The sequence below is a fragment of the Cavia porcellus genome, unplaced genomic scaffold (assembly GCF_034190915.1).
Source record: "Cavia porcellus strain 051 isolate PalLab524CR breed Dunkin Hartley unplaced genomic scaffold, mCavPor4.1 scaffold_30, whole genome shotgun sequence".
NCBI lineage: Eukaryota > Metazoa > Chordata > Mammalia > Rodentia > Caviidae > Cavia > Cavia porcellus.
In genome coordinates this window covers 18,358,096-18,372,185 of record NW_026947513.1, presented here as the reverse complement: position 1 = coordinate 18,372,185, position 14,090 = coordinate 18,358,096, and the positions used below count along the sequence as shown (strand labels likewise).

General features: G+C 42.4%; 1 protein-coding gene across 7 annotated transcripts in view; it reads right to left on the bottom strand.

Annotated features, from left to right (window-relative positions):
* Tbc1d1 (TBC1 domain family member 1) overlaps positions 1–14,090 on the bottom strand; it is a 220,626-nt gene that overhangs the window by 106,672 nt on the left and 99,864 nt on the right. For 6 of the 7 annotated variants that reach the window (XM_063240405.1, XM_063240407.1, XM_063240409.1 and 3 more), the window contains 2 exons: positions 3,962–4,438; positions 676–765 (listed from right to left, as the gene is read on the bottom strand). In XM_063240405.1, coding sequence (XP_063096475.1) covers positions 676–765; positions 3,962–4,438 — 567 coding nt within the window. Of the gene's footprint in view, positions 1–675; positions 766–3,961; positions 4,439–11,051; positions 11,069–14,090 lie in introns of those variants that run through there. The other variant, XM_013154340.3, reaches the window with a different exon arrangement.

Here is a 14,090-nt window from a genome sequence, read left to right as displayed (position 1 = left end):
TTGCAAAAGCCCTCTGTGAAACTATCTGGTAGATTGTCAATACAGAGAATTTCAAATACACTCTGTATTCTGGGTAAAGCATCCTCAAAGATAAACACTATCTAATATGTTTTAAGGGAAAAGAAATGAAGATTCACACTAAAAAAGTTACAAACTTTTGTAATGGAGGAATTAGCCAGGTGTGATGGTGCAGGCCCATAATCCAGCTACTGGGGAGGCTAAATTCAAGGCCAGCCTCAGCAACGTAGTGAGATCCTATCTCAAAATAAAATAAAAAGGGCTGGAGACACAGCTCAGAGCACAGAGCTAGCCTAGCACAATGAGGCTCTAGATTCAGTCTCCAGAACTAGAAAAATAAAATGTATTTGTATGGATGTTTGAGTAACTGTAAGAAATACACAAACATCTCTGAAAACCGTATCTGGAAACACTTCTACCAATAACTGAAAAAAGCAAAGTAGATCTATTTTCCAGTATGTTGCTAAGAACAAAAATCCTTAATTTCATAATTATATTTATAATTTCTCTTAAAGGAGAAAAAAATTAAGACCGCAAATCAACTACTTAGAAAACAGTGATCACATTACACTTTTAGCATCTGTTACGTAACAGATAGCAACAGAATTACTTTTAAAAATCCAATTGCAACTGAAATAGTAAAGAGTCTCCACTTACCTGAGAGCAAAAGGATATCTCCTTAAAATTTTTCTCCAATGCTATTTTTTTGGTGTCAGGACTGATGAGGTAAACTTCAGACTGGCCAATCTTAAAAGAAACAAAGAAACTGGTTTCTCATGAAAGTTGAATTCAGGTTTACCATATAGACTTTCTCATGTCATGACCTATGTGAATACAGAGCAAAGGTGGCAGGCTGCCACAAAATTACATTCCTTTGTAGAAAATCATGTTACAGGGTTAGATGTCAGCAGACAGCAGACAACCACAGCGCAGTCTACTACTCAGAACCACAGTCTTCTCTGAGAAAAAAGGCTCAAATATTCAAAAGTTAGCAATAAGCCTCAGAACCCACACCCTTAAAAAGGAAATGAGCTCGCTTCCTAAGTGAGTAAGCCAGAAAACAGGTTTCTTACTAAAATTTCCAAAACATTTTCCAATGATTATTTTTTAAACTACTGTCAAAATAGTCTACCATTTACAGAGTATGCATTGACGTGGTGGGCATTCACACGCACTGCTACTCACCTAACCTTAAAGTTAGAACATGAGCATGAGGAACTGTGTCCCACTGTCTGCAATGAACAGACATCTACTACAGACAGAAGGCTGTGTGTGACACCCTCCAGCTAACTGCACAGCGACCGCCGCAGCATGCAGCAGCCTCTGCCTGCCCAGATATCACGCCTGTGTTCTGGTTCCTGTGTGCACCACTTTCTATTGTTTCAGCTTCTGGGGATCAAGCCGTCAGTGGTCACACCACGTCCTGAAGCTGTCCCTGTAACTCACAGACCCTTCTGCTCTAAACTCTTTGCGCCTTGATGTGGAATACACGTCAGATATACAAGCTTGCTCATTGGAAATGGCAGTGCAGATCCATTTTGCTCTCAAACGCTGCCCTGGTGTCTACGGCGTGGGTTTTACACCAAGAAAAGCTCTTGCTCACCATTTCCATACTACATTCACGTCAGCTGTGAGTGACAGAAGGCTTTTTTATTCTCTCTCATGGAAATCAAGTATGATAAAAATAGGTATGTTTAATACACAGCATCTTTCTAAATTAGCCTAGATTATATGTTTCTCTAAAGTAGGGACAAACTTAATGGTCTCTTTATTTGAAAACAATGAAGGAATCTCTACTTTGGATATATTTTATCTCCCTAGAGGTCAGTGCTTTTATCTGTATACCAAAGATAATCCTTATTTGTTTAAAAAAAATCATCGAAAATTTCTTAGCTGAGAAATTCCGAAGTATTCTTATTTGGTGTGGCTGGCTGCAGAGAATAAATCAGAATTTAAAGTTGGGCAGGGCCTGAGAACCCTCTCCCATCCCATCACTTGGTGCCATGGGCCTGATGGCCTGAGGGTCACATCTGTCCACTTCTCCCCACCCTCAGTGCCATCACATTCCACATTTCCCATTTCCCACCTGGCCCACTGTGACAGCTTCCTAACCTTTTCCTATTGTTTCTCCCCTAAGTGGCCAAAACCACTTCACACAGCATTTTAAACCTTTCAATGATTATCCGCTGCTTTTAGGATACAAAATAAAATCCTAAGCGTGACCCACAAGGTTCTTCTTAGTGAAGCTCTGCCCTGCCCTGTCCCAATCCTATCCACCTTCCCCTACTTTCAGAGCCATCCCTGGCCTTCCCGCTCACCCACAAATGTCTGCTGAGCTCCTCCTGCAACACGCCACACTGGGCTATGGCATTGTGCTGATGGCTGGTGCAGATCTATACCTTCAGAAAGCCCAGCTTCTTGGGGATATAGACACCAAATACTTGTTTATTGATAATTATGTCAGATGGTGATAAGCTCCATGGAGAAAAGTTAAACAAAGGGGGAGTTTGCTCCAGGCCTCACTGACAGGTTATTTTTCCATGTCACATTAACATTCTAGCAGAAACTTACAGGCAGCAAAGAGGGAAGACTAGGGACAACTGAGAAAAGCCTGCCAAGCAAAGAAAGCAAGAATAACAGCTTCAGGAGACCCCCAGTCTGAGCTCCATTCCACCCTGCAGGACTCTGCACCAGCTGCTCACCAAGCCCAAGGGTCCCTGCCACATGGAAAGGAACCACATAGGTAGCTCTGCTCTGTGAGAAAATTTCTCCAAAGATTCGCCTCTTGAGTCGCTGCATGTTCTACTTGAATTGCTGGCCGTCACAGCTTTCATCACGATTATAATCAGGTGATTACTGGTACAATCACTTGCCTGTTTCCTTCCCTAGAACCTACACTCCATACAGGCAGAGGCTATGCCCATCCTGCTCACTGCTCTGTTCTAGCCCTTAAGAGATCTTGTATGTAGCAGTCACACAACAAAGTACTTAAACTCATCAAGCAACTTTCTCAGTGATGCCACAAAAATGTAGAGATCACAGATTACCACACAACTGATACCAGTGTGGCACTTTCTCACTTTACTAGATCAATGACTTAAAAGAGAAGAAAGCAGCTTATTTACACCAACCACTAACTGATTTTTCAACTGCATCTGTCCATATCGATTGACTTCAGTGGCCAACTGGCCTTCTCCTTGCCACTGCACTGCCCTGGGTTAAGCAAAAAAATGATAGTTATGTTTCAGGGACTTTTGCTCACTACAGAGAGTCAGCCTGGAGCCAAAGGGACAGAGGGGAGGAGATGAAGGGAAAACCAGCTCCCTGCTGGGAGAGCTGTAGTGGCCAGGAAAGGACATGAACCCCAGCCCCTAAAAGGACAGGGACAGCTGCGCTGCCCATTCCTTCTGCATTTGACTGTGGGTTCTAGTTTGTTGTTCTAGAGCAAGAACAACAACAACAAAAAAGCAGGCAGCTGTCTAAATTAGTATTTTACTTTCAGTGTAAATTTCAAGTAAAAAGCTATCCACTAACTAATAAACAGCAAACGTTTTGTAAACTAGTAAAGCAGTAAAAGCCAGTATTTTCCACCCAAAGATTATGTTGCAATACATTACCTGAATATACATTGTTAAAGATTTCTCTCCTGGCCTCTTACATATCACAACCCTTCTTTCCATATTTAAAATGTGTTTACAATCATAAGATGTGGGAGGGAGATTAAAAAACTGTACAAGGGTGGGGGTGAATTCCCCTGTTTCCCTCTAATGATTTCAAAGGCTAACATAAGGATTTTATCCTGAGCAAAATCTACCAATATAAAAATATACAGCTTCAGGGATAAACTCAAAGGCATTTGCTAAGAATCTGCTGGATAAAGCAGATTTTCTCTTGAAGGCGTATCTCAGACTGCTGAGGGATGCAGAGCTGGGTAACAGTTTACCGTGAAGAGCATAGTTCGATTTTCCTCAATGTCCGTGGGCTGCACGATGTGGTGCCCGCTGATCAAGTGGTTCTCGATGTCGTTCTCCTCGAAGGAGCTGAAGAAGCTGGAGCTGCGCAGGCCGCCGTCCTGGAACTCCCTCCGGTAGGCCAGCGAGCGCAGGCCGGGCTGCGACTGGGACTTGCGCATGGGCCTGCGCCTGGCGGCCCCGGGAGAGGGGACTCTGTCCACTGGGGGCTCAGGTCCCCGCGAGGCCGGTTCCCCGTCCGCCCTCAGGCTGGAGCTGATGTGGTTGAACTTCTCGATGCACTCGTCGATCAGGGCCGGAGGGGCCTTCTTGTGTGCCACGGTCACTCGGCCACAGAAGAGGACCTCGAACTTCTTGGCAAAGGTGTCGTCGAACTCAGACGGGCAGCGCAGCTCCTCCTGGCGGGCGATCTTCCCAGCCTGGCGGATGGAGCTGATGATCTCTGGCACCTGCGGGGAAGCAGCAGTGTTACTGGGTCCCTGAAACCCGATCCGACCCCACACTGTCCGCACAGGTGCCAGGGACACCTTGCCTGGAGGAAAACCTGCAACCTTGAGAGCGCAGCAGAGGGGAACAGTACTGACGCACCAAGGCATCTACAGGGATGAGGCCACCCTGTGCAGTGCAGGAGAGGAGCAGTCCCACTGCCGGTTTACGTTCACTGATGACAGCAAGGCAGGCATCATTTGATCTTCAACAGGCAGGGTCCCGTCTTTATGATCTGATGCCTACACTAATGCATTTTCTCACCTAAGGGAAATTCAACGGATGGCCCAGTAACTTCCACTTAACATGAGGGAAAAGCACCTCAGCCTTTCCAATTCAGGTTAAAGATCCCACTTACGGCACAGTAATGGGAGGTGGTTTTAGGTTTTTAACTGTATGAGTGTTTTGTCCATGACATAATTCCCCCAAAACAAAGACTTAAAAGACTTTTCTCTCTTACTAAATATCAAGTACACCATACAGATAATCCTCCTAAACCAGACACAACACAACCTTGTAATCCAAGTTACTCAGGAAGCTGAGCCGGGAGGACTTTGTGTTCCAAGCCAGCCTGAGCAATTTAGTAAAACACTGTTTACCAAAAAAAAAAAAAAAAAAAAGTTTTTCAAGAAGAAAAAAAATCTTTCAGCCTAAATATTAGGATATAATCTCTCAAAGTATTTCATACCAAGAATGAAAATATTTAGAGAGATAACTTTTTTTAAAAGATGATTTCTAAAGCATATGATAATGCTAAATAATGCTTAAAAGTTAAAATTTCAAGTAGGGTACGGTGGTGCACACCTGTGATACCAGCACTTGGAAGGCTGAGGCAGGAGGACTGCCATGCGTGAGGCCAGCCTGAGCCACACAATGTAATCGTGTCTCAAAAACCTAAAAAAGGAAAGTCAAAATTTCAACAGATGACAAGCATCTATGCCCACTGAGTACTGTTTGTGCTATGGCTCACGATTATACTGCCAAATAATTACACACCATGTGGAGGTGTGCAATTTTAATTTTAACAAATAAAGAAGATAGGACAGAGAAAAGAGCATTGCTGAGGTCTAACTTCCCTTCCTACCTCTACCAATGGTGCACCACAGGCCTTGGCCAAAACTAGGCCAAGCACAATGCACCACACCTACAGCCCCAGCACCTAGGAGGATGAGGCAGTCCGACTGCTCCAAGTTCAAAGCCAGCCTCAGTGACAGCAAGATCTTGTCTCAAAAAACAAACAAAACGGGCTGGGGATTTAGCTCAGCGGCATAAGCACCTGCCTTGCAAGCAGGCAGTCATGAGTTCGATCCCTGGTACCAATAAAAAAGGAAAAAGACAAAAAAAAAAAGCTAAAGGTTCCCCTTGGTGGTGGTGCTTATAAGATTATAAGACCTCCCCCCATGGTAAAGTTGTTTCTGTGTAGTACGGTAATTTTTAATACAAAAACAATCAAATACAGATAAAGAACTGCCATGTTTCTTAGAAAAGATTATTTTATCAAGGAATCACATGAATCTTCCAATTAACCCTACTCATTGAGCAGAGCATGCAAAGTTTATTCAGCCCTGTGAAACTTGTTAAAATACTTGATGTTTCTATGTGCTGTGTCTTCCACTGCATCTGAAGCAAGCAGCAGTGTCTCTCCGTGTACATCAAAGTGGAGAGAAATGTGTGAAGTCACTCGAATGTATAGCAACTCAGCAGTAAATGGAACAAACACAAAGTAGAACACCTGACTGTCCCCTCACTTCCCTGGGTCAGAAGCAGCCAAGGAACCTATCATACCCTGGTCAGAGTTGAGGCTGTGGTAGTTTTCCAGCCACCAATCTCTGCAGAACTTTAGACAGAATCTAAAACAGACACACTTCATTCATCAATGATCAAAACCAATTCTCCTCTGGTGAGTCTTACTATTCAGGTATAAATTAGTTCAAGCATCATCAGTGAACAGATTAAAGAACATCCTGCGTTTCAGAAGCACCAGGGAGCTGTATGTAACATGAATATACAGGATACACTGGGGCCTTAAAAAAAATCCCCAAGATTCTGACTAAACGAATATTGTTAAGTGGAAGATATCCAAAGGCAAATAACTCATTGCAAAACATAGTTTTGAAAATAAATGGCAAACACTTAAAAATTTAATGCTTTACACTGCATTAAATTTTTGTCCAGGCTAAGAGATCAGCTCACACCCAGGAGGTATCATTATTATAAGTTATTCAAGTATACTAAGAGGCTGAAAATTGAGCTTTACTTGTAAATTTGTAACTTTATTGATTGGTTCTGACTGTTCATTTAAAAGTGCAGGTATGATGTCCACTTGGGATGAAATCCTGAATTCTCCATCCTTTGTCACTCTGCCCTACACTCACTTACACTCACAAGGGAACTAAGCCCTTTCCTCATTTTATTTCCAAAAGCTTTTCTAATTATCTCTAGAAGCCAAGCTACAGACTCACCTGAGATGAATTCAGATGTATGCGTGAGAGCTGGAGACCCTGGGAGCTTCAGATACGATCACTGACAACAATGCAGGTGGGACTTGCTGGGAAGCTGGACTAAGAACCAAACACTAAAGACGCAGAGACACTGAACAGGTTCTAGCACACAGAAGCCACAGGGTGGTAATGACCTGGGTAGGGGGTTGAGAGTACTGAGGATTACACTCAGCTCCTAGAGTTCTGGCTTAGACTTCTACAAAGAGGAAAACTGTGCTGTGAGCTCCAGGAAGGGAAAGCAGGAGGAGGGACGGGTTCAGGCAGTCCAGTTGTGCTTTCGTGCACCTTGCACAAGACCAGAGGGACTTGAAAGTAAAGCCATCTAGTGTGCAGTCACCTCGTGTCCAGGCCAAGAGATCAGCTCACACCCAGGAGGTATCTGAAGCTTTGGGAGAGAAACAGGGAAAGTACAGGAAAGGAGCAAAGAAGGGATCCTTGAACACCCCAATACTTCAGAGGAGGAAAAACAAATGGCAGGCAGAGAAGCAAGAGGGAAGCAAGGCAAGGATGAGGTCAGAGACAGCTAGATTTTGAAGGGACACGTCGTGAAGACAGGTAGGGTGGTCGACTGAGGGTTGAGAGCAGTGTGCTAGAGGTGAAGGGTCATACAGATACATAAAACAAAGTGAGGACGAAAATTTAGTAATATAAGCAAAAAAAAAAGAGAGAGAGAGAAATAAAGAAGGAAAAAAAAGGGAGATAAGGGCTATGTCAATACTAACCCCCAAAATAAATAACTAAAAAATGCTAGGGGCATACTTTATATAGTCTATAGAAAGTATAATTCAAGTTACAATATTTACTGCAAATAGGCAGACATCGTAAGGGCAAATGCCACGGGGTTAAGGGAGGTTATTCCCTCTGATCCGATCTGATCTGAATGAAAATCTAGTTTTGTCAAAGCAGTTAATATCTGCATCATTTCTGTCTGCACACAAGTAAATAAAGTAAACCAACACTATCACAAAAGAATCTGAAAAACACCTTACTGGAATAAATTCAGTTAAGTTTGGGTTTGGTTATAATCTTATACACCGGAATCAAAACAAAAATGTTAGCCAATTAGCAACTCCCCATGATAAAAGTAATCATTATATACTATAAACAAGTGCTAGTAAAACATATAATTAAAAAAGGAAAGAAAAAAACTAATGAAGAAACAGGCCTAATGGATATATAAAAACTGGGAATGTGGTTCAGCAGTAGAAGCTTTGCTTGACGCGTAAGGCCCTGGGGACTGATCCCCAGCACTGCAGCACTTTCCAAATTACTAAACTCTCTTGCCAATTCATTCTAAGGCTCAAATCTGCAAGCAAATCTTCACTTTGTTTACAGCCAAATCAGGTTTCTATGGAATTAACATATTAACAAATGCACATCAAAGGATGAAGTTTCTGGATATGCTTCAGTGACTGTTGCTTAATAAGCAGGAGAAAAAATTATACTCCAGGAGATTTATTCACTTTTGTAAATAAAGTCCTTACTAAAGCATTTGGGTCAACTTTCTTTTTAAGGATTTAGGGATTTTAAAGGATTATAAACACACTGTAAGTGTAATTTTCTTCATAAGGACTTAGGAAAGAGTTCCTGAAACAGTATTTAGAACAAAAAAAAATCATTTTAGTTTGCATTTATAGTTTTGTTTTTCTGCCAACTATTAAGAGAAAAATTTAGATGAATCTAAAGCCTGGTGTTTGTATTTAAAGCTCTGGCAATTTCTCTTATTGTACTGTATTTAAACATTCTAAAGCTGCAAAAATGTGGCAGGATACACTGGATTTCATCTTCAGATGACATGTTTTCATACTTTAGCAAGGAGCTAAAATGAGCACTTCAAACAGAAAATACTTTGCATAATTATTTTACAGAAGGAGCAGACCTGTGATTTTTGTTGTTGATAATAATTAGTAGTCATTTGTGTTACTCATCATTAAAAAAGGAAAAGCAAAATTAAGTTTTTCCACATTCTACTTGATATGCCTTGGATTTTACACAAAATACTTATAATAGTACCCACTACTTACATTATTTCAAGAGAAAACAAGAATCATTTTCTATTATCCAGATCCAGCTTATGAACATTCCCATTATGTATGAGTCGGCCCGACAGTACTGGATTCACCCATGGAGAGCTGAACATACCTTCTCCAAACAGTAAGACAAATACTCGACCTCACAAGGCTCAAAGATTAGCAAGAAAGAGACACATCTAACATGTGACTTCCAGGAGGAGGTGACAGAGCTACAACACAAACATGAGCATTGCCGCTGACGGCACGGCCCAGTCTGGCCGATGAACCAGCACCTCAACTTCTGCTCTGTGCTTACAAGGAGCCTACAGGTTAGAGTCATGCACTCCACCTTCCTGAAAAACACAGCAGGCGTGCTGCAGCGAGGCTGAGGTAACAAGGTAACATCGGAGCAGAGCAGAAATGCTGAGCACCGCGGCCCCCAGCACAGGCCACAGACTCTCATCTGTGCATGCCTCACGGTTCTGTCCTTGGGGTCTTGAGCTTTCGTCCTACGTAAAACTAAGGTAGTATTTGGCTTCCCTAGTCCTGAGATAGTAAACTGGATTAACAATCAGTAGCCTTTAGATGCTACAGAGATGTTCTATACAAATGTAAAATCCAATTTCATATTAGAAAATAACTGTTGGAAAAGTTCACTACCAGTGCCTACTTAATACTTCTCTACAAATTCAGAACAATGATACTTTATAACAAGTAATTTAATGGCTGTAGGAGCTAATAGAAGTAAAGCGAAGGTAAGAAAGGCGAGAGTAGGAGACAGTATGAAAAGGGTAACAAAGTTGTTTATATTTTTTTCTAAAACTTTTCTGGGGTAGTATCAGGGATTGAATCCAGGGTCTCTCTACCACTGTGCTACATCCCCGCCTCTTTTAAATTTTTATGTTTAGAAACTTGAGCCACATCTCAGGAAGCTGCTGCCCAGGCTACCTCAAACTTGTGATTAAAACAGTTTTAAAACTCAGAACATTGGCAGGCTAGCATAATTACAGAGAGAATTCATAAGACTCACTCAACATTCAATGGAAGAGAAAAGCCCTCACAGTCAAATGCTGTTCACCGAATGCATCAACTCTCACCTCAAATGAGGCTGCGCTCAGAAGGACCAGCATTCCTGGACTCTGATGTTTAGTTCCATCATGTAAACCAGGCCGCCTGTCAGGAGGAAGGGTCCTGGCACCTACATTTTCCAGAAGTGCACCCCTGCTGTTCTAGTGGGCAGCTAGGGTCCAGGAGCCTGGATTTATGACTTTCCTTGTCATAATGGTCCACTGAGCACCCTTCTACCCCAAACTTGAGAACTGAGGCTCTTGGTAACAGTGAATAACACAAAAGCAGCCCGTAGTGAGTCCGTATCACACTTAGAGCGGAGATGATCAAACTAGTGAAAACAAAAATATTGATTCTGTCTACAGAGAGATTAAGAAGTACATGTGCAAACGACTGAATAAGGCAAAGGCCAAATGCTACAGGAGGAAAAGTTCTAGGAGACACACAGAGAAACAGTCTCAACACACAGTGCACATCAAATAAATTATGAGATGCAGACAGCATGACTTAAGTATTTCTCATTCTGACATTTTAAAAATAAAATCAGTCATCAAAGCTCTTAAAGGGCCCAAACTGACTCCGCTTTCCCTATTAAAACAAGTGAGGATTTAGTTTTAGCTATCAAAAATGTTCTAAAACGGAAGTCCAGGGGAATTCACATTTAAATGTTTTTCTTGAGATTATTTTCATACCCTCTCCCTATTGTGCAAAAAAATAATAAAAGATTGCGAGGTGCGGTGGAACACACGTGTAATACCAGCACTTGAGAGGCTGAGGCAGGAGGATCGTTGCGAGTTTGAGACCAACCTGGGCTGCAAAGTGAGCCCAAGGCCAGCCTGAATTGCACAGTGAGACCCTGTCTCAAAAAGACAAAAAAAAAAAAAAAAAAAAAAAAAAAAAAAGAAAAGAAAGGATTTACCACAAGGAATATCAATATACAAAATTAAGCCAGCAAACACAGGTAATTTGCAAAGTATCCCCATATTGCTTCTCACCTGGGTCAAAATGTGCCATTCTGGGATGACTTTTATCTCCTGAAAGGTACTCTTCTTCCACTTGTACCACGGCCCTCCTGGAGGACAGTGTCAGTCCTCAGTGACTGAGACCACTGGAGCCTCACACAGCCTTGCTCTCTTGGGGATGCACATTATCCTTGGCTTGCCTATAAGCAGAATTCACTTCAATGAAAACACAGCAAAGAAATTGCTGTGTTTTAGCCACATGTGCAAAGACAGAACTTAATTCTTACATAAAGAATAAGGCTTTCTTCCCTCAAAGGGCCTAACAGAAGAAAAGTTCCCTGTGCAGGTATAGGACTCAGGTCACAAGGAACAAGAATCAGAGATGCCCCTAAGGTGGCTCCTCTGCCATCTCAGAACCCTGATGACTCCAATGCAGGACAGAACTCACAGGCACCCAGACATAAACACCAGGGAAGGAAAGCATCAATAAACACACACTACACCTAAGCCACCAATAGTCTAGTCTTTTAAATCAAATCACAACCTTTCTCAATACAGTGTGCAAAACCTAAGATTCATATACAAATAACACCAGGCACCAGCTACACACAATCTCACTGTGTGTATCTGAACCACAATGAGTGGAATCAGTTCATCACCACTGCGGCATTCACTGAGTTATGTAAACTTTGATCTTGCATCCTATCTATCCTTCATCTTAAAGAGGAAATTTTTTAAAGCATACTTTTTATCTCTGGAATCCCTCTCTCTTGCACACTTGTCTCCCCTGGCAGTTCCCTAAGCCTCCAGTGCAAAGAGCAAATGAGCTGACTTCCCAGGGAGGTCAATCATTTTGTGGCCAGGAAGTCACAAGCCAGTTACTACTGAGCAGAATGAGCAGAGAAAAAAGGCCTTGCCTGCTTCCTTTTCCTTCCCTTAAAACCCTTGGGGTGCTTCCAGCAACAACTTGGCCTGAAAGGGCCAACTTTAAGAACTAAGGAAAAACAAATGCTAATGCTTTACCACTTCTCAATAACCCATTCTCCTTTCTAAATACAGCAGCAGAACACATTCTTCAATCACTTTTATTTCTAAATAAATGTTTAATACAGGTTTACATGAAAGAAAAATATAGAAACATATAAAGTCATCATAATCCAAAGCCCTAAAATGCCTACAGTTAAATTTGAGATTTTTTTCTCCTGTATAGTTCTTTGTGTACTTAATGGCAATTTCCTTTATTAAAAAAAAGTTGGGGGTCCTAAGTGTTCTGAGACTTTTATCCTCTTAGGTATATTTTAGTGATGTGTTGCAATGATTGATACATTGTGCCAACTTGAGAAATTTACAAGTTTAAGCCACTGAGCTGGGGGCCAGGGTCCTCACTTTGTAAATATCCTCATCCTGTCCTGAGGAGGGCATGGAGATGGTGTGGGCGGGCAGCCTGTTTACAAGATAAGGGAGGAAAAGAGGCTTACTCTTCCCCCATTTTTTGCTCTTGTTGCTTTTGCGGTCTTCTGCTGCCCTGAACTGTGCCCCTCTGCCAAGCCCCCTGCCTTCCAGCCAGCTGATTGTGCACTGAAACCTTCACAAACCACCTTCCTTAATTCTGGGTGTAGGATGTTCTATCTCAGCAAAAGGAGAAAAGTAACTAAGACAACTCCTCAGCCCACAAGGAAGCATCTCATGCTTTTCTGATAACTACAACACTGATTTTATCCACTGTGAATATGTACAAAATGGAAATACAAGTTTGTTTTTTTAAAGCTCATTCAGGCTCCCTCATGAATGGTGCTATTTTGATAAATGCACAAGAAGCACACCAACCTTTGCCTGGATACATTTTAGAGTGTGCAAAGTGTTTGTGTGCATGTGAAGAAGGAAGGGAGGTAAGGAAAAATGAAACAATGAAGCCAGTATTGCTTACTAAGCCACACACATCCCACTGGGAGGCAAAGGGGTAGGGGCTGGAAGGAGAAAGTGACAACAAAATCCCTCTTAAAAAGACCAAGATGGACTCCAGCTGCTGGTCAAACTATCAGGAAAAAACTCACCTCCTGCCACAGTCAGAACCAAGAATCTCCTGTGCCAACAGGCCCACACAGGAAACTAACTGGAAGGCCAACACAGATGAACCCCGGCGAGCCACCCAGCTGCGTCTTCTTTTGAACTAGGACATTACCAGCCACCCTATAGAGTCATGTTGGAGAAAATTAAATAATACATATGAAAGTTTAGCAGAGTCTCACACATAACGACTGCCAGCAAAAGCTGCTATCCTGATGTCTGCAGGGTAAGGAAAGACCAACTCTATCAAAGCAAAAGTACCGAAAGGCAATGAGCCTGCCATTCCTCCACTGCTTTAAGCACAGAACTGATCACAAGCGACAAAACTGGCAACCAAAAATGCCAATCACATCGAACACTGTGACTACAATTTCTAAATATTCTGTAAGCAACCCAAGTCTGCTGTCTCACTCCACTCCTGACTTTGCACCAATGCCATATACAGGAGCAGTGATCTCACTAAAACAGAGTCGAGGGAGCAGAACGTTCTCTTCTCCCATCACCAGCTCTAGAGAGCATAAGCAACAGAGCACGAAAACCATCACCTTAAAACAGACGCAGGGCTGCAAGAGGCAAACAGTTTCTGTGAAATGTTCAGGACAGTCTTACAAACTTCAAAACATAAAACGCCTCAATGCTCAAGTGTCAGCCTCAGGAGTTCACAGCATCACCGCCTCTCACACTCACTGATGCAGGCCTGGCACACTGCAAGGACTCCATAAATTGCTCAGAATGGTGAGAAGATAGCAACGTAGCTTCTCCAAGATTTGAAATCCAAACACAGGAAAATAAACACTTGGGAAAGAAACCCAGAGAGAAGTAGATTCCTGAGAACCAAGAGAGAACTGACAGGAAAATTAAAACCTACAGAGAAACTGCAGAGAGAGAACACAATTCAGAGAAGAGAAGGGATAGTCTGCATTCTCCCCCCAGTGCTGGCTCGCGACTTGTGGGAAGGGAGGCTGAGCCTACAGAGACCAAGTGAAAGCGGAGGATCCAGGAGAA